This window comes from Lepus europaeus, chromosome 22 (assembly GCF_033115175.1).
Source record: "Lepus europaeus isolate LE1 chromosome 22, mLepTim1.pri, whole genome shotgun sequence".
NCBI lineage: Eukaryota > Metazoa > Chordata > Mammalia > Lagomorpha > Leporidae > Lepus > Lepus europaeus.
The window spans coordinates 27,754,999-27,775,940 of record NC_084848.1 but is presented as its reverse complement, the minus strand read 5'-3'; the positions used below and the strand labels follow the sequence as shown (position 1 = coordinate 27,775,940).

General features: G+C 48.4%; 2 protein-coding genes and 1 pseudogene across 2 annotated transcripts in view; 1 reads left to right on the top strand and 2 right to left on the bottom strand.

The window, feature by feature from the left end:
* Window positions 1–3,050: 3,050 nt before the first annotated feature.
* Window positions 3,051–20,942, bottom strand: part of HEATR4 (HEAT repeat containing 4) — a 161,138-nt gene continuing 143,246 nt past the window's right edge. The window contains 2 exon segments of the mRNA XM_062181474.1: window positions 3,051–3,356; window positions 20,271–20,329. Of these exon segments, the coding sequence (XP_062037458.1) occupies window positions 3,051–3,356; window positions 20,271–20,329 (365 nt within the window).
* LOC133751676 (GTP-binding nuclear protein Ran-like) lies at window positions 6,270–18,066 on the bottom strand (annotated as a pseudogene).
* Window positions 18,245–20,919, top strand: RIOX1 (ribosomal oxygenase 1). Its single transcript, XM_062181857.1, has one exon. It carries the CDS (start codon window positions 18,288–18,290, stop codon window positions 20,148–20,150), a length of 1,863 nt encoding a protein of 620 aa, XP_062037841.1. The 5' UTR covers window positions 18,245–18,287; the 3' UTR covers window positions 20,151–20,919.

The following is a 20,942-nucleotide window of genomic DNA, read 5'->3' as shown; positions in this document are numbered from 1 at the left end:
TTGGGAGACCCAGAAGAAGTTCTTTGTGAGAAAAGAGAATCAGCTACAAATGCCTCAGCCAGGAAGGACAGGTAGGGTCTTTCATGGATTTCCTGGGGTGCTTTGCCATAATATTTTGTAAGTGTGAGTAGATTAACAAAACCATGAGGGTGAGGAGAATGGAGCCAGATTCTCTATTACAAAGAAACAAGTGGCACCACTTGGAAACAGCAGAGGGAAGAGGCGCTGTCACAGCCCCTGCCAAGCTCATTGCTTCTTCCGGCCTTTAATTTCCCATGTCCCCTCCTTGCTGAACCCCTCCAGCATGTCTGCTCTGTGCTACACGAGTCCCACTAGAGAAGGAGTATTGTCCTTGAAAGCTTCTCTTTTTGTGTTTCTTTAAAAAGCCCTTGTAAACTCCTCGAGGACAAGGGCCGTTTCTTCTGTTGCTGCTGCGTCTCCCCCAGTGCTGATGGCCTCACAGACCCCCGTACAGCCTTGCCGACTGGCTGGCTGACGAGTTCCGTTTGGCTCTCTTGCTCTTGCCAGTAACGCAAAGAGTGCACAATGAAGTCCTTTCACTATTAAAGGACAAAATCAAAGATAGAGGGGCTGGGAAAGTACTCATGCAGAATCCCTCATTGTCTCCAACGTCTCGTGGCAGCTAGATCCCAGAATCTTCAGGTTAGATATGGGAAACACTTTTGCATACTGTTTGTGATGGTGCTTTCTAGATTAGTCTTTCTCTTGGGTGGAATGTGTAAAGTAATAAATAAGAATATAAATTCTATGAGTCAGGGAAAGGGAAGATTTTCTGTTATGCAGTTAACTCATATTCCCCGAAGTTCTTTTTTCTCCTGTTTCATAACTTCTTCTTCTTTTTTTTTTTTCTGTTTCATAACTTCTAAAAGTTCATCAGAGGGGCCGGCACCATGGTGCACTAGGCTAATCCTCTGCCTGCAGTGCCGGCAACCCATATGGGTACCAGATCTAGTCCTGGTTGCTCCTCTTCCAGTCCAGCTCTCTGATGTGGCCTGGGATAGCAGTGGAGGATGGCCCAAGTGCTTGGGTCCCTGTACCCACATGGAAGATCTGGAAGAAGCTCCTGGCTCCTGGCTTCGGATCGGCACAACTCCGTCCATTGTGACCATTTGGGGAATGAACCAACAGAAGGAAGACCTTTCTCTCTGTCTCTCTCTCTGTGTCTGTAATTCTACCTGTCAAATAAATAAATAAAAATCTAAAAAAATTCATCAGAGAAAATAATGTTTTTTAAATTTTTTTTTCATTTATTTACTTGAAAGGCAGATAGATATATAGGGACACAGAGAGAGAAAGAGAAAGAGAGAGAGAGAGGAAGGGAGAAAAAGGCTCTTATGTGTTAGTTCACTCCCCAAGTGGCCAGGACTGGACCATGCCTAAAGCTGGGAGCCAGGAACTCAGTCCACATGTTTTATGTGGGTAGCAGATGTCCAGTTATTTCAGACACCACCACTTTCTTCCAGGATCGACATTAGCAGGAACCTGAGTCAGGAGTCAGCAGTTAAAGTTAGGAATTAAACTCAGTACTCAGATGTGGGGCATAGGAGTCTTTTTTTTTTTTTTTTAAAGGCAAAGTGGTCAGAGAGAGAGAGAGACAGAGGGAAAGAGAGAAAGGTCTTCCTTTTCTGTTGGTTCACCCCTCAATGGCCGCTGCGGGCGGCGCGCTGCAGCTGGCGTACCGTGCTGATCCGGAGCCAGGAGCCAGGTGCCTCTCCTGGTCTCCCATGCAGGGCCCAAGGACCTGGGCCATCCTCCACTGCACTCTCGGGCCACAGCAGAGAGCTGGACTGGAAGAGGAGCAACTGGGACAGAAAAATCCAGTGCCCTGGCCGGGACTAGAACCCGGAGTGCGGGCGCTGCAGGTGGAGGATTAGCCTAGCGAGGCGTGGCACTGGCTTGCTAGGATAAATGCTCACCCCACTTTTTATATTTCTTTCCTTTTTTAAAAGATTATTTATTTGAAAGGCAGAGAGAGAGAGAGTGAGTGAGCTTTTCCATCTGCTGGTTCATTCTCCAAATGGCCACAACAGCCAGACCTGGCCAGGCCGAAGCCAGAACCAAAGAACTCCAGCCAGGTCTTCCATGTGCATGACAGGGTCTCAAGTATTGAACCATCATCTGCTGCTTCCCAGGCACATTAGCAGGGAGCTGGAGCTGCACTGGAAGCAGCGGAGCCGGGACTCGAATCTGTTGTCCAACATGGGATGTGGGCATCCCAAGTGGCAGCTTAACCTGCTGAGCCACAACACGGGTCCCATTCCGCTTTTATACTTCTGATGACAAAAGTATATGATTAAGGGGAAAAAGGGGAGGGAGGTTCACACTGTCATTATTTTCATTATTGAATGTCAAAACTTTTTAGGGGAAAACAGCAACCAGCATTTAGGAAAGGACCATGGATTCACAACATTGAATCCTGGTTCTCTTTTTCCATGGTTGGCTTTTTGGTACCATGTGCTCTTACAGAATCACATCTTATGATACAGATACAGTTTGCAGTTGTTTCACAATGCTTAAATCTTGTAAGCATTAATTGTATTGAGGCTCATGACAATTGTTCATCAGCCTTGCGAAACTGCCTGATTGTTTTCCAGGGACCTAAATGTGTCACACCCACCCACACAGAATGATTGGGCTGCTGGGGCTTTTTGTAATACTCCTGTGGCATGACCTCCACGTTCCTCTGTGGGCTGCAGTTAAAGAACCTGCTCTAGAACAAGACAAGACTTGTGGATTATAAAAAAGAAGTCATCTGAGCCGTTTCCTTTCTAGACAAACAGGATTTTAGTTTGGGTTTCAGAGGGCATTATGCACGGTTTGTAAAAGATGCTGAGTCTTTCGATGTTTCTAGCAACATTTGGAACTGACTTATGTTTGGGGCATGACCACTCTAGGGCATGAGAAAATAGGCTCTCTCACCTAATGTGATGTCAGTTTCCTCCAATCTGTGTAAAGGGCGCACCTTAAGAAATCAGGGATGCTGCTAAATAATTTTTCTTTATCAACAGTGACAGCAAGGTTGTATAGTATCATTTAATGAGACGAAATTTGACCACATCCACAGCTGTCTGTGTCTTGGAGCAAGAGACACATCCAGCAGCCCAGATGTGAGCTCCTTTTTTTCCAGAGGGAGCAGGCATGATGCTGGGGGAAAAAAAAAATCTGAGTATTTACTCATAGAAAGCTGAGTTGTCAGATCCAAATGGCTCCACATCAATCGTATTTTCCCAGTTGGTGTGAAGATTCTTGACAAATGATGAGCTATTTCTGTTTCTTGTGTTGAGGCGTAGGACTGGACTTTGTAGCCAGGGACTTGGCGTGTGGGGCTTCACAGGCTGCAGAGAAACGTTCATGTATGAGTGCCTAAGCTAAACATGTGAACCAATGTGAGAACGTGGGCCCAAGTGCACCTGTTGCCAGAAGGACTACACTAAGTAAGAAAACAGAACCCACGAGTCAGGATCTGCTTCCTTGACCCTAGGCAGAAGCCCAATGCGGAGAACAGGCCTGAACTGCTGACCCGATGAGACTGGGATATCTGCCCGGCGATCTTTGGGGTTAGCTTGTGTTTTCCATATCTTTACTATTATGCAAAGTAGCCCCAGCTGTAGGATGCCCTGTGGCTCTGAGTGAAGACCCTTATTCCTGGGATGTGCTGGGAGACAGATTTGCTCAGGTGAGTCTACTGCTCTATCTTAACTTCATAAACCACTGTGGTGTTGAACAGGGTTGAACTTGCACCAAAGTTAAACCACTGCAGGCGTCTAGGTAGAGCTATTAGCAATCCAGGCATCTGTATAGTAATACTAAATATTAGTATTTAGTGGAATACTAAAAGGGATATCCACTTCACTTCCAAATGTGTTCTTAGCCTGGGCAAAAGTACAAATGGAAGCCAACTGACCATACATCTAAGTACTTAAATATCATAAACCAAGCTAAGAAACTGTTGAGTAAAATGCGTTTCATCACCTACCTTGACTAGGAGACCAGGCTGGAATTTGGAGTACTCAGATTCTTTGGAGTCCGTATTAGAATTTGGTGGCACAGGAAAAGATGATCTGCAGCCCACTCATCCCTTGCCCTTCCCAGCTCTTTCCCACGCTCACAGTTACATGTGGACCCTCCCGGCTGCGTGTCCAAGCTCTGTGCCCGTGTCCCTGCAGAGAACTACCCGTTGGTCATTCCCTCAGTCTGAGAGTGCAAACACTGGCAGAAGTGCCCACTCTTGGGAAGACAGTTCAGTTCACCAAACCTTGAAAATGCCAGAGTTTTCTGCTGTCCAGATTATGTGGTCTATAAGGCAGAATGTAGGCTTTCATAGGGCATGTCTGTGTGACCCAGTGGATCTTGCTCTGTTAGGAGGGGTATGGCCAGAATAAGAGATGAGCGCTCCAAAACTGAGGTCCCAGGACAGAGGACTCTCCTGCTCTAGGTGTTCCTGGTCAAGGAGATGCAAGATCTAGATGACCAGATGTAAGATTTTAGTTTTTTTTTTTTTTTTTTTTTTTTTTTTTTTTTTTTTTGACAGGCAGAGTGGACAGTGAGAGAGAGAGAGACAGAGAGAAAGGTCTTCCTTTTTCCATTGGTTCACCCCCCAAATGGCCACTGCGGCCGGTGCACCGCGCTGATTTGAAGCCAGGAGCCAGGTGCTTCTCCTGGTCTCCCATGTGGGTGCAGGGCCCAAGCACTTGGGCCATCTTCCACTGCACCCCCAGGCCACAGCAGAGAGCTGGCCTGGAAGAGGAGCAACCGGGACAGAATCCGGCGCCCCGACCGGGACTAGAACCCGGGGTGCTGGCGCTGCAGGATTAGCCTAGTGAGCCATGGCACCGGCCCAGATGTAAGATTTAAGATTGTCTTCCAGGAAATCTCCCTTTGCCCATGGGATCGCTAAACTGTGATGTGATATGAAGGCATAGGATGTAAAGAATAGTCCTATGGTGTCCAACACTGAAGTATATTGGTTATAGAAGAACAAGATTTGAACTGCGCAGGGCTAGAAGCTAGTTTATGGAGAAGTCTTCTACTCATTATAATTATAAAAAAAGGATTTAGTTCTCATTGCTCAAGAAAGTTCTTTCTTGATAAGCTACTGTTGTAAACATAACAGATATGTTTCTCTTTTGATAGACATTAAGAAAATAGAATTTTAAAAAATATTTGAAACACAATATTATTCAGATTTTAAATGAAAGTATGAGAATGACTGTAACAAACAAGATTTCACCACTCAATATTGTGATGTAGCAATGTTATATTTAAAACTCAAGAGGTAAGGTGCTGGTGCTGTGGTGCAGTGGGTTAGCGCCCTGGCTTGAAGCCCTGGCATCCCATATGGGCGTCAATTCACAACCTGGCTGTTCCACTTCCCATCCAGCTATCTGCTATGGCCTGGGAAAGCAGTAGAAGATGGCCCAAGTCCTTGGGCCCCTGCACCTGCATGGGATACCCGGAGGAAGCTCCTGGCTCCTTGCTTCGGATTGGCACAGCTCTGGCCGTTGTGGCCAATTGGAGAGTGAACCATCGGATGGAAGACCTCTCTCTCTCTCTCTCTCTCTCTCTCTCTCTCTCTCTGCCTCTCCTCTCTCTGTGTAACTCTTTCAAATAAATAAATAAATCTTAAAAAAAAAAAAAAAAACTCAAGAAGGTGGAGCCAGTGCTGTGGCGCAGTAGGTTAAGCCTCTGCCATGGCACCCATATCCCACATGGGTGCTGGTTTGTGTCTTGGCTGCTCCTCTTCTGATTCAGCTTTCTGCTATGGCTTGGGACAGCAGTGGAGGATGGCCTAAGCTATTGGGCCCCTGCACCCATGTGGGAGACCAGGAATAAACTCCTGGCTCCTGGCTTTGGACTGGCCCAGATCCGGCCGTTGTGGCCATTTTGAAGAGTGAACTCGTGGATGGAAGACCTCTCTCTCTGTCGCTACCTCTCTGTGTCTGTAACTTTACCTCTCAAATACATAAATAAAATCTTTACTAGAAAAAAAACACCTGTCTTAATAAAATAAAATGCAAGAAGGAAATGACTGCTCTCCAAAATAGATAAATATGTAAGTCCAAAATATGAAGGTATTTTTCAAACTGCCACATTCCCTCAAAAGCCCATTCATGTCTTTCAGCATTCCAAAGATGAAGCACATGGTCTGCTTAGTTAGATAATACAGAGCACACAAGCTGCACCACTGACATCACAGGACAGTTGCCTATAAAGCTAGGACTCTGATGCCTGGCTCCAGAATCATTTTCTCACGGGCCAGCATCCTGATCCAGGAGAGCAGCTGTCTGAAGAAGCTCTAAATCATGTAGAGCCTGTGCTGTTCCGGCTGGCTCCATGACAACCCCTGGTGGGGCAAGAGCAGGCATGGCAACAAACTCCAAGTTAGGGTCTCCCACAGGCTTTCTAGCAAGCCAGAGGAAAGCTTTCCCAAGTCATGGTTACTTTGGCAGAAATGTCATACTACTGAAGATTCTTCTTTTGGCAGCAGACAATAGATTTTATCTTCATTTTACTGTTCTTAATAGCCACTCTGTTGCTACAAACATGATGGGGGTTTTTGCATATCTGTACCAGATCTTTATGCCAGTTGGGCCCATTCTTGTAAGTAACTTTTGCTGTTGTACCAAACATAGTAATGGCACACTGGGCTTGGCTCTAATAGCCATCTCTCAGTCCACCAATTTTTATCCCGCCAGCTATATATCCCATATGTTGGATTTGATAGGTCCTCTGCTGGTGTGGAACATAAGGCTGGACCTCAGCATCCAACACGGCTCCGTATGAGTACTTCTCAAATTCACTGGCCGAAGGACGTTTCATGAATGTGGTTTTTCTAGTACCACCACTATCAACAGTACAAGTTTGAATTGAACATGGGGCTCTGCTTGGACAGCCACCTCGTTATCTGTTCCAGATACATTTTCAGAAAATAGAATTGATCAGAATTCGTGTTTACAGAGAATAAATCTGCAGTGAGAGGCACATCAATGAGTTTGTCATTGTGTGTGTGTTTGTATTTATATATATGTACATATATACACATACATATACATATACATATACATGTATAGCCTTCGAGTCTGCTCAGCTCAAGCCACTGCAGCCAATTGGGGAGTGAACCAGTGGATGGAAGACACCTCTCTCTCTCTCTCTCTCTCTTTGCCTCTCCTCCCTCAAGTAAACTAAATACATCTTTAAAAAAAAAAAAATCTTAAGAGCTATGCCACATGCCCACCCCTCATTCTTTTTTAACTATATATATAACATATATATATATAACTATATATATAACTATATATATATAACATATATATATATATATATATATATATATATATATATATATATAAAATAAATAGGGGGCCAGCACTGTGGTGTAGCAGGTAAAGCTGCTGCCTGCAGTGCCAGCAGCCCATATGGGCGCTGCTTCGAGTCCTGGCTGCTCCACTTCTAATCCAGATCTTTGCTATGGTCTGGGAAAGCAGAAGAAGATGGCTTAAGTCCTTGGGCCCCTGCTCCTGTGTGGGAGATCCGGAAGAAGCTCCTAGCTTCGGATCGGCCCAGCTCTGGCCATTGTGGCCGTTTGATGAGTTAGCCAGTAGATGGAATACCTCTCTTTCTCTCTCTCTCTCTCTCTCTCTCTCTCTGCCTCTCTAACTCTGCCTTTCAAATGAATAAATAAATCTTTAAAAGTAATAAATAAGTAGGAAGTTTTTTATTATAATGGCTTATTTCTGATTTTTTTTTAAAGAAAGTTGTTTGCTTATTTATTTATTTATTTATTTATTGACAGGCAGAGTGGATAGTGAGAGAGAGACAGAGAGAAAGGTCTTCCTTTTTGCCATTGGTTCATCCTCCAATGGCCGCTGCGGCCGGCGCACTCGCTGATCCGAAGCCAGGAGCCAGGTGCTTCTCCTGGTCTCCCACGCGGGTGCAGGGCCCAAGGACTTGGGCCATCCTCCACTGCACTCCCGGGCCATAGCAGAGTGCTGGCCTGGAAGAGGGGCAACCGGGATAGAATCCATCGCCCCAACCGGGACTAGAACCCAGTGTGCCGGTGCTGCAAGGTGGAGGATTAGCCTGTTAAGCCACGGCGCTGGCCTATTTCTGATTTTTATGCGTGCTTATTCTTTAAAATTAATCTCAGAATTTTAACATCAGAGTTTGATAAATGCTCACTTTTACATTTGCAGAAGGAACATAATGCCTTTTATAATATTCCTTACTTTATCAACAATGTCTGATTATATACATTTTTATATATAATTTGTATAATTTAATTAACCATCATAATCAATATACTGTTACCAATTTTTCATTACTTAAAAATGTATAAATTAGGGGCCGGCGCAGCGGTGCACTAGGTTAATCCTCCGTCTGCAGCGCTGGCATCCCATATGGGCGCCGAGTTCTAGTCCCGGCTGCCCCTCTTCCAGTCCAGCTCTCTGTTGTGGCCCGGGAAGGCAGTGGAGGATGGCCCAAGTGCTTGGGCGCCTGCACCCGCGTGGGAGACCAGGAAGGAAGCTCCTGGCTCCTGGCTTCGGATCGGCATAGCTCCGGCTGTGGCGGCCATTTGGGGAGTGAACCAACGGAAGGAAGACTTTCTGTCTCTCTCTCTCTCTCACTGTCTGTAACTCTACCAGTCAAATAAATAAAAATCTCTTTAAAAATTATTAAAAAATGGATAAATTAATTAAAGTGGACCATAACATTTTAAGTTTGAGTTCAAGATTTAGTCCTCTACTAATTATTTTATTATATTTTATAATAGTATATATATTTTTTAAATTTGAGAGAGAGAAAGCTTGTTCTCATTCAATGGTCGGTTCCTAATACCTGCAACAGCGGAGCTGGGTCAGGCTGAAGTCCTGGAGAGCTGCGAACTCAATCCTTGTGATAGCAGGGATTCAAATACTTGAACTATCATCTGCTATCTCACAGGGTGTGGTTAACAGGAAGCTGAAATCAGGAGCAGAGCCAATCCTCAAACCTAGGCATTCTGATGTCGGTGCCCCAAGCAACATTCTTTTTTTTTCCTTAAGATTTTTTTTTTTATTTACTTAAAAGACAATTACAAAGAGAGAGAGAGAGAGAGACAGGGAGACACAGAGAGAAAGACAGAGACAAAAATTTACCATCTGCTGGTTCACTGGTTTACTCCCCAAATGGCCACACTAGCTGGGGCTGGGCCAGGCCAAAGCCAGGAGCCTGGAACTTCATCCAGTTCTCCCATGCGGCTGGTAGGGGCCCAAGTACTTGGGCCACCTTCTGCTGCTTTCCCAGGTACATTAGCAGGGAGCTGAATTGAAATTGGGGCAGCCGGCCGGCGCCGTGGCTCAACAGGCTAATCCTCCGCCTTGCGGCGCCGGCACACCGGGTTCTAGTCCCGGTCGGGGCACCGATCCTGTCCCGGTTGTCCCTCTTCCAGGCCAGCTCTCTGCTGTGGCCAGGGAGTGCAGTGGAGGGTGGCCCAAGTGTTTGGGCTCTGCACCCCATGGGAGACCAGGAGAAGCACCTGGCTCCTGCCATCGGATCAGCGTGGTGCGCCGGCCGCAGCGCGCTGCCGCGGCGGCCATTGGGGGGTGAGCCAACGGCAGGGGAGGACCTTTCTCTCTGTCTCTCTCTCTCTCTCTCACTGTCCACTCTGCCTGTCAAAAAAAAAAAAAAAGAAAAGAAATTGGGGCAGCCAAGACTTGAACTGGGGTTCATATGGGATGCCAGTATCACAAGTGGTGGTTTAACCTGCTGTACCACAGTACTGCCCTCCCAAAACCATCTTAAGGGGCCGGCGCTATGGAGAAGCGGGTACAGCCGCTGCCTGCCGGTTCGAGATTCGGCTGCTCCATTTCCTATCCAGCTCTCTGCTATGACCTGGGAAAGCAATAGAAGATGACCCAAGTCCTTGGGTCCCTGAACCCACATGGGAGACCTGGAAGAAGCTCCTTGCTTCTGGCTTCGGGTCGGCTCAGCCAACCCCCGTTGCAGCCAACTGGGGAGTCAACCAGCGGATGGAAGACCTCTCTCTCTCTCTGCCTCTCCTCCCTCTGTGTAACTGTGACTTTCAAGTAAAATAAATTAATCTTTAAAAAAAAAATTTTTTTTGACAGGCAGAGTAGATAGTGAGAGAGAGACAGACAGAGAGAAAGGTCTTCCTTTTTGCCGTTGGTTCACCCTCCAATGGCCGCCGCGGCCAGCACATCGTGCTGATCCGAAGCCAGGAGCCAGGTGCTTCTCCTGGTCTCCCACGCGGGTGCAGGGCCCAAGGACTTGGGCCATCCTCCACTGCACTCCCAGGCCACAGCAGAGAGCTGGCCTGGAAAAGGGGCAACTGGGATAGAATCCGGCACCCCAACCGGGACTAGAACCCAGTGTGCCGGCGCCGCAAGGTGGAGGATTAGCCTGTTAAGCCACGGTGCCAGCCTAAAAAAAAAAATCTTAAGAGCTATGCCAAATGCCCATCCCTCATTCTTTTTTAACAATTTCCTAATAAAAAATGCTTGAGCCATTTCCAGTTGTGAAATTATAAGTAATGAGCACCTTTGTCTATATATCTTTGTTTACATGGTGACTATTTTTTTTTTTTTTTGACAGGCAGAGTGGACAGTGAGAGAGAGAGACAGAGAGAAAGGTCTTCCTTTGCCGTTGGTTCACCCTCTAATGGCCGCCGCGGTAGCGCGCTGTGGCCGGCGCACCGCGCTGTTCCGATGGCAGGAGCCAGGTGCTTCTCCTGGTCTCCCATGGGGTGCAGAGCCCAAACACTTGGGCCATCCTCCACTGCACTCCCTGGCCACAGCAGAGAGCTGGCCTGGAAGAGGGGCAACCGGGACAGGATCGGTGCCCTGGCCGGGACTAGAACCCGGTGTGCCGGCGCCGCAAGGCGGAGGATTAGCCTGTTGAGCCACGGCGCCGGCCTACATGGTGACTATTTTTAAAGGATACATTTCTAGAAGTAGTACTGGGTCAAAGATAGTAAAGTTTTGATGAGTTGCCATCTACAGTATATACCAGGCTATTTCAATGATAATCACTGTTTTTGTTTGTTTGTTTTTTACAGGCAGAGTTAGACAGTGAGCAAGAGAGACAGAGAGAAAGGTCTTCCTTCCATTGGTTCACCCCCAAATGGCCACTACAGCTGGTGCTGCACCGATCCGAAGCCAGGAGCTAGGTGCTTCCTCCTGGTCTCCCATGTGGGTGCAGGACCCAAGGACCTGGGCCATCCTCCACTGCCTTCCCGGGCCATAGCAGAGAGCTGGACTGGAAGAGGAGCAACCAGGACAGAATCTGGCGCCCCAACTGGGACTAGAACCCAAAGTGCCGGTGCCACGGGCAGAGGACTAGCCTAGTGAGCTGTGGCGCCGGCCAATCACTGTTAAATATTATTTTGTAAAGAGTCTCCAACTTTTTCTAGTAGTATGTATGGATGGATGGATGGATGATAGGTAAATATATGCATATGCACTGACACACACACATATGACCAAATAGGATCCTGTTGTAATACTTATTTTGCCTACATTCCCTTATTCAAGAATATTTAAAAATCATTATTATTTTATTTTGCTAGACTTATTTATTTGAAAGTCACAGTTACAGAGAGAGACAGATACAGAGATGGAGAGAGAGAGATCTTCCATCCACCGGTTCAGTCCCCAGATGATCACAATGCCCAGTGCTGGGCCAGGCTGAAGCCAGGAGTCAGGAGCCTCCTCTAAGTCTCCTATGTGGGTAGCAGGGGCCCAAGCACTTGGGCCATCCTCCACTGCCTTCCCAGGCCATTAGCAGGGAGCTGCACCAGAAGCAGAACAGTCAGGAAACAAACTGGCGCCCCATGGGATGCTGGCGTCACAGGCAGTGGCTTCACCCACTAGGCCATGACGCTGGCCCCCACTATTCTTAAATTATATATCTGAACGTGGTTATTAATAACTACTTTTGTAGTGAGAACTAAGTAGAGCCACAGGAAGAGTGATGAAATTAAAGATAAGTCCGTTTCCAAAAGGCAACTCCCAGTCACAGGGGAAACCAGAGGACAGAGAAATCAACAAGAGCCTTTATTGGAGGAAATCGCAGCATGTTTAAAAAGAAAAGGATGAGGTCACAGGAAAGACTGGGAGGAGGAGATGTGGAATGATCGGATGTGGAAATGATAAACTTACAGTCCCTGGTAACAGGGCGCAGAGGCCCCCAGCTCTGCAGTCAGAGATGTGGTCTTTGTCAACTGAAAGCCACTCAATTAGAGCTCCCAGTTATACTGTGACCTGCCCCTCTCCAACATTTCCCCAAGCAATCTAACACGGCCTTTGTGTCAAGAAGGAAGAGGGCTCCCCCTCCTGCTGTTCCTATCTCCAGACACTGCAGCCCCGCCACAGGGGGGACTTGGGGGGAGAACATGAATCGGTTTCGGCCCTTACCTCATCCCTTGACCAGGTACCCCTGTGCAGAGCAGTACCTACATAATCTCACAAACTGGCCTTGTGAGATACAGTCCTCACAGGTTTGTTTAAGCTTCTATACAGCATATACAAAACAACAAACTTCCCAACCCTCACTGTTACCCTGCCCAACTCAAGAAGTTCTCTGCAGAGTAAGGTTAATCACTGCTAGAGAGGCCTGCATCGCATATAGGACTGCCCTGGTTCGAGTTCCCGGCTCTGCTTCCAATTCAGCTCCTTCTTTTTTAAAGATTTACTTATTTTATTTGAAAGGCAGAGTTACAGAGAGGTAGAGAGAGAGAGAGAGAGAGATGTCTTCTATCCACTGGTTCACTCCCCAAATGGCTGCAATGGCTGAAGCTGTGCTGATCCGAAGCCAGGAGCCAGGACCTTCTTCCGGGTCTCCCATGTGGATGAAGGGGCCCAAGGCTTGGGCCATCTTCTACTGCTTTCCCAGGCCATAGCAGAGAGCTGGATCGGAAGTGGAACAACCAGGACTCGAACCAGCATCCATATGGGATGCCAGCGCTGCAGGTGGTGGCTTTACCTGCTGTGCCACATCGCCAGCCCCCTAATTCCTGCTTCTTGCTAAGGTGTACCCTGGAAGGCAACAGGTCATGACTGAAGTACTTGGGTTCCTATCATCCAGTGGGAGACTGAAATTGAGTTACTGGCTCCTGCTTTGGCCTGGCCAAGCCTCAGCTGTTGTGGGATTTAGGGAGTGAACCAGCAGATGGGAGATCTCTCTGCCTTTCAAATCAATAAAAATTAGAAAAAAAAAAAAAAAAGAAGAAGAAGAAGAAGAAGAACTTCTCTGCCCCACTCTACCAATCCATTTCTTCCAACTAGACCAGTGGCAAGTAAGTCATTATATGGAGCTTGCTACATAATAAAAAAATCATTATTATAGTTACCATTAAAAAGGTGTTTAGCTCTGTACAAAGTCTTGTGCTAAGTGCCTTAAATCCATGACTTCATCCTCACAACAATCCTATGAAGAAGTAGGTTCAATTCTTATGCTCATCTTACAGATGTGGTCACCAAGACCTGAGAGGGTAACTTGCCTGAGCCAATTGTCCCAAATAACGAATATGAAAGACTCGGTTCTGGTTGGTCTGCTTATCACAAACATTTCCTGTGCACCTTCTTTGTGAAAAAGAAGAGTGTCAAATGCAAGCAAGGATAAGAAAAGGCATAAGGAACTCCTCTCCTTGAAGGAATTTACAGTTTAGGGAGGAACAGGACAAGGACATAAATCACCAATATGAGGCACCGTGTGTTAAAATCATGTGAAAGAATAAAACTTGGCCGGTGCCGTGGCTTAACAGGCTAATCCTCCACCTTGCGGCGCCGGCACACCGGGGTCTAGTCCCGGTCGGGGAGCCGGATTCTATCCCGGTTGCCCCTCTTCCAGGCCAGCACTCTGCTATGGCCCGGGAAGGCAGTGGAGGATGGCCCAAGTGCTTGGGCCCTGCACCCGCGTGGGAGACCAGGAGAAGCACCTGGCTCCTGGCTCCGGATCAGCGCGATGCGCCGGCCGCAGCAGCCATTGGAGGGTGAACCAACGGCAAAAAGGAAGACCTTTCTCTCTGTCTCTCTCTCTCTCACTATCCACTCTGCCTGTCTAAATAAATAAATAAAATTAAAAAAAAAAAAGAATAAAACTTGTCTTGTGATCAGGGAGATGGTAGAGCCTTTTCTGAGAGTTAGGACACAAAATGGGCTGTAATTATGGTTTTGACAAAAGATTGGAAGTTAGCCTTTAGAAAGAACAATATGGGAAAACATGAAGGATGGATGATGTAGGCAAAGAATAGCAGTCTAGTTTGCAGAAGTAGAGTGTAAGGGAGTGGTGGCTGACAGGCTAAGATGTTCTGTGACTTCAGCGCTAGCTGAAGAGTTTGCATTGGTGGATGGAGGCCTTGGATAGATTTTGAGTAAAGTGATGATGAGTTTGAGGCCACAATTTGAGAACATTAGTCTTGTAGCGATGTGTGATTTAGCCTGGCATAGGAGAGATTAAAGGCAGAGACTACTCAGGAGGCTAGCTACTTGTAACAGACCAGGGGTTCTCTACACTGGCACCTTTTTGGTCAGATTATTGCTTTTGTGAGTGTTTGGACGGGATAGGGTTATGTTATCCTTTGCATTGTGGGCTATTCAGAAGCATATCATTTAAATTTTCTTTTCATTTTATTTGAAAGGGAGGGAAGGAGAGAGTGAGAGAGTGAGAGATTGAGAGAGAGAGAGAGAGAGATTGACTCATCTTCTATTTGTTGTTCTCAAACACTGGTAACAATCAGGGCTGGGCCAGGCCTAAGTCAGGAGGCCAGGATTCAATCTGGGTCTTCCATGGGTACCTGAGTTACTAGCTGTTACCTCGAAGGCTGTGTATAAGCAGGAAGATGGCTGGGAAATGGAGGAGCTGCAACTTGAACGAGGTGCTCTGATCTGGAATGTGGGCATCCCAAGCATCCTAACTGCTGCACCAAACATTCTCCCCAGTAGACATTAGAACCACCCCTCCTCTCATAAGATATTGCCAAATGTCTTCAGGGAGGCAAAACTGACCCCAGAGATCTGTGTAATGGACCACGTGAGAGATAAAAAAAGAAAAGATGGCTGTTACACATGAGTGTAACGCCTTGGCAAGCATTTGGATAGGAGTGTGGCCAAGAAAGAGGGATTGTTAAAAGTTCAAACAGAAGCAAAGAAAAGGCCCTAGAGGCTATGTAATCTAATGTGAGGGCTCTTCAAAAGTACAGAGAACAATAGGATTAAATGATAGGTTTATTCAGATGTAAAGTAACTTCAGGAGCCATGCAGACTTTTTTCATAATATGCTTTTTCCATGAATTGTTTGAAGAGTCCTTGTATGCACGGATTTCAATTTTTTTGCACCCAAACTTTTTTTTTTTTTTTTTTTTGTGACAGGTAGAGAGAGAGAGAGAGAGAAGTCTTCATTCTGTTGGTTCATTCCCCAAATGGCTGCCATGGCCAGTGCTGCGCCGATCTGAAGCCAGGAGCCAGGTGTCTCCTCCTGGTCTCCCATGCGGGTGCAGAGGCCCAAGCACTTGGGCCATCCTCCACTACACTCCCAGGCCACATCAGAGAGCTGGACTGGAAGAGGAGCAACCGGGACTAGAACCCGGAGCCCATATGGGATGCCAGCGTTGCAGGCGGAGGATTAACCAAGTGAGTCACGGCGCTGGCCCCCACAAACTTATTTTTTAATTGCATTTTCCACAAACTTTCTATGCTTATCCTTGCTTGCAGCATTGTAAGCAGAGCAATTTGGTAAATCTTTTTGGAGGAGAGTTTGGTAAAACCTAATAACAAAATATATTTTGTGCTTGACCCAGCAATTCTACTTTTGGGAATTTATCTTAAATGATTTAAATAAAGACAACCTATGTACAAAGCACCAGTAGTTTCTCTCTCTAAGATTTATTTATTTATCCATGTGAAAGTTAGAGTTACATAGACACACTGACACACACACACCTTCCAGTCCTTGCATCATTCCCCCAGATGGCTGCAAGGGCCAGGGCTGGGCCAGACTCCAGGTCTCTCACGTGGATGGCAGGGGTTCTCGTACTTGGGCCGTCTTCTGCTGCTTTCCCAGGCCATAGCAGGGATCAGAAGTTGTGGTATAGCCGGTAAAGCGGCTGCCTGTGACTCTGGCATCCCATTTGGGCATTGGTTCCCATCCTAGCTGCTCCACTTTCAATCCGGCTCCCTACTAATGTGCCTGGGGAAGCAGAGGAAGATGGTGCAGATGCTGGGCCCCTGCACCCACGTGGGAGACCTGGAAGGAGCTCCTGGCTTCGGCCTTGCCCAGCCCTGGCCATTTGCAGCCATCTGGGGAGTGAACCAGTGGATGAAAGATCTGTCTCTTGGTTTCTCTGTATCTTTTTCAAGTAAATAAACCTTTAAAAAAAAAAAAAGGTGGAACAGAACACAAACCAGAATATGGTTCTATGGGATGCCAGCGAGGCAGGTGGCAGCTTCCCCCTCTAGGCCACACACCTGCCCGGACAGTGGTCATAACAACATCACATCTACCGCCTTTCCCGTGGTGAAAGGCACAAACTTCAGAAGCTGATTAGGATCAAAAAAGAATGATAGCTGTGAGACAGAGTCCCTGGGGAGTGGGGAGGGCAGGGATGCAAGTGGAGAAGTCTGTAACCTTTTCAGAGAGAGGACAATCACTGCTGGGCTTTGTAATGGGGAAAGGAGGAGGAACTCTTAGATAAGGCTTCAATAGTCTCCAGGGACAAGAGGACCCGGGGGCGAGGTTTGTGTAGAAAGTCATACTTTGCCCGAGGGTACTCCTTGAAGGTAACAATTGTGCACTTTCCCAGGTTTGAACAATTATACAGCATTAAGTGGGGAAGAGGACCATCAGTACACACAGGTTGGGAGTAGAGCCATTGGTGGTAGAGTAGAGGTTATGATTACAAAGGAATGAGGCCCAAGTGCACTAGACAGGGCCTAGAACAAAGGACAGAGTCATTATTAGAGGAGCTAAGAAAGGTGCTGTCTAAGCTACAAGTAATTTTTCTGATTGAGAGGCAAATAGAACCTGATAGAAGGGGCTTGATAATAATCTGGTGGGCTTTAGGCCTTGTAAATTCAGAGGCCCAGACCTATCTATCTCTTCACATGGGGTATATCCTAAGGGAGGTGTGAACCTCCTAGGGGAAGGCACTCTGTTGACTTTCATTACTTGGCTGGCCTGGGAGGAGAGCTGGCCAGGTAAAGGCAGGTGGCATCTCTAACAAGAAATTGACAGTTCTGCCTGCAATGTTGCTGACCCTACTTGACCATCCCCTCAGCTGCAGTGGTCACTTTGGAAGTTGGGCTGAGTGAAGGGCTTTTCAGCTTAGAGCCAATAAGATCTGTGGCTCTGACCTGGGCATCCTTCGACTCCAGGGCAGGTCCATTTCCAGTGACCTGGTAAATGCCACTCTTAGGATCATTGCTTACTATCCTCACTCTGTCTTTTATGACCTTGTCTAAATATGATCAGAGTCGGCAAACTTGGAAGGCTTCCATAGCCTTGGCAACTCATGACGACAGCCTAGGATGGTTACTGGCGCCATAAACTAGAGTGTCAATTTGTTGGGTCAACAACAGGAGCCACTGTGCACTTGCTCCTCATGTGGGATCTCTGTCCTTAATGTGCTGTACATTGTGATTTAATGCTATAACTAGTACTCAAACAGTATGTTTCACTTTGTGTTTCTATGTGGGTGCAAACTGTTGAAATCTTTATACTAAATTGATCTTCTGTATATAAAGAGAATTGGAAATGAATCTTGATGCAAATGGAAGAGGAAAGGGAGCGGGAGAGGGGAGGGTTGCGGGTGGGAGGGAAGTTATGGGAGGGGGAAGCCATTGTAATCCATAAGCTGTACACTGGAAATTTATAGTCATTAAAGAAAAGTTAAAAAAAAAAAAACAATTGTGCACTTTCTGGTGGGTAGCTACTGGGAAACAGGACGGGAGGAACCGTGCAATAGGCAGACTAGAAGGGAAAAACAACCAAGTAGCCACCTCTCTTTCTCCTGTTGTTCCTACCAACTTGCTTTTTAACTTGTCCTCTGGACATGGGATCCTTGTTAGTTTGTTTGGCAGTGCGAAAGCACGCATCTAAAGCAAGCAGCCTTTGCTAACCAAGAAAACGGGAGGGGTCGGGCGCGCGGAGAGTGGGCGTGGCCAGCCCGGGAGCGCCGGGAGACCACGCCCCCTCCCCAGAGTGCACCGCGGCCGGCGCCGGCGTGAGACCCTTTCTCCTCGGCTCGACCCCGGCTCTGGGGGGACTGTTGCGCCATGGACGGGCTTCGGGCTGGTGCGGGACTGCTGAGGCGCGGGCGGCTGAGGCGCCGGCGCCAGCCCCAGCCCCACGCTGGCTCGGTCCTGGCCCTGCCCTTGAGGCCCAGGAAGATCCGCCGGCAGCTGAGGAGGAGTGTGGCGTCCCGCATGGCCGCGCTGAGGGCTCAGACGTTGCCGAGCGAAGACTCGGAGGACTCGAGGGTCGAGTCCACGTCTGGCGACTTGGGGGGCGCGCTGCCCGGTGGCGCGGCGCCCACGTCGGACGCGGCCCGGCGCGAGCCGTACGGCCGCCTCAGCCCCGCAGAGCTGCTGGAGGCCTCGCCCGCCGCGCGCTCCCTGCAGACCCCGCCGGCGCGCGTGCTGGATACCTCGGCGCTGCTGTGCACCGCCCAGCACCTGGCGGCCGCCCCGCCTGCCGGGACCGCCGCCACGCTGCCGGGGCCGCCCGTGGATGGCGCGGATGGGGGGCTGCCCTGGGACTCCCCGCTGCAGCGCGTCTTGGCCGAGCTGAACCGCATCCCCAGCAGCCGGCGGCGGGCGGCGCGCCTCTTTGAGTGGCTCATCGCGCCCATGCCGCCCGACCACTTCTACCGGCGCCTGTGGGAGCGGGAGGCGGTGCTGGTGCGGCGGCAGGACCCCACCTACTACCAGGGCCTTTTCTCCACCGCCGACCTGGACTCGATGCTACGCGACGAGGAGGTGCAGTTCGGGCAGCACCTGGACGCCGCGCGCTACGTCAACGGGCGGCGGGAGACCCTGAACCCGCCGGGCCGCGCCCTGCCCGCCGCAGCCTGGTCCCTGTACCGGGCCGGCTGCTCCCTGCGCCTGCTCTGCCCGCAGGCTTTCTCGGCCACCGTGTGGCAGTTTTTGGCCGTGCTGCAGGAGCAGTTTGGAAGCATGGCAGGCTCCAACGTTTACCTCACGCCCCCCGACTCGCAGGGCTTCGCTCCTCACTACGACGACATCGAGGCTTTTGTGCTGCAGCTGGAAGGCAGGAAGCTCTGGCGCGTCTACCGCCCCCGGGTCCCCAGCGAGGAACTGGCCCTGACATCCAGCCCCAACTTCAGCCAGGACGACCTCGGGGAGCCGGTGCTGCAGACCGTGCTGGAACCCGGAGACCTGCTCTACTTCCCGCGCGGCTTCATTCACCAAGCCGAGTGCCAGGAGGGAGCCCACTCTCTGCACCTCACCTTGTCCACGTACCAGCGCAACACCTGGGGCGACTTTCTGGAGGCCGTACTGCCTCTGGCTGTGCAGGCGGCAATGGAAGAAAATGTGGAGTTTCGCAGGGGTCTGCCCCGGGACTTCATGGATTACATGGGGGCCCAGCATTCGGATTCTAAGGATCCGCGAAGAACGGCTTTCATGGAGAAGGTGCGTGTCTTGGTTGCCCGCTTGGGACACTTTGCCCCTGTGGATGCTGTGGCTGACCAGCGAGCCAAAGACTTCATCCACGATTCGCTGCCCCCCGTGTTGACTGACAGGGAGAGGGCACTGAGTGTTCACGGGCTCCCGATTCGCTGGGAGGCTGGAGGACCTGTAAACGTGGGCGCCCAGTTGACAACAGAAACCGAAGTCCACATGCTTCAGGATGGGATAGCCAGGCTGGTGGGTGAGGGAGGTCACTTGTTTCTTTATTACACAGTGGAAAACTCCCGCGTTTATCATCTGGAAGAGCCCAAGTGCTTGGAAATATATCCCCAGCAAGCTGATGCCATGGAACTCTTGCTTCGCTCCTACCCAGAGTTTGTCAGAGTGGGGGACCTGCCCTGTGACAGTGTGGAGGACCAGCTTTCTTTGGCAACCATGTTGTATGATAAGGGGCTGCTGCTCACCAAGATGCCTCTAGCCCTAAACTAGTGTCTTGCTGATTGCTGGAAACAAGGCAGTAGTGATTCTCCCAGACCACTGCCACTATTTTTTTACTTTTGAAAAAAGTGCTCTTACCTTGATGATAACCATCATTGTGCTCACATTTACCTTTATGACTGCATCCACGTCACAGAACTCAGACTGCCTTCTAGGAAAAACCGGCTCATCTAGGTGCAAAAGTAAAATCAGAAGTTAAAGGTGGAAAAAAAAAAGGAGCTATTTCTGCAGAAGTAACCTTGATCCCTGGTTATTTCAGAGCACAACTTCATCCCTCTTCAGTGTACTGTATAACTCTAGCTGTGACATTTGCTTGAGACGTTAGAAACTTTTATTTGGAATTTGCATCTTTTGAGTTCTCTTTCATCAGTTTTGGGGGACGGTTGGGGTCAGTATCTTGTTTGTTATTGAGCTTGTGTGAACATTAGAAAAGTTATTAAAGTGCCCAAGAACATTTCTCTCTTCTAAGGCTAGATTGTTATGTGGGATGGTTTGAAGAAATGTGGGAGGGAGAGGAAGACAGGGACAATCTATAATGGCTGAGGTGAAAAGCCATTCGGGGTGGCTGTAGGATGATTAAACAGAGCATGTTAAGCTTTTAAAGAAACTCATCTGATGGAGGCCAGTTCTTTTAGGGTTAATTTGCTTGTTTTTATTATGCTACTTGAATACCAAGCAGCACAGTACCAAAGTTACTTTAACACTAGCAGAGAGTGAACTTTAAGAAAATTTTGTTTTTGTTGAGTGCTTGCTTTTACCAATGGCTCGCATTGCTCCTAACAC

Excerpts from the sequence above, each read along its gene's own strand:
- RIOX1 (XM_062181857.1), top strand. The coding sequence starts at position 18,288 with ATGGACGGGCTTCGGGCTGGTGCGGGACTGCTGAGGCGCGGGCGGCTG.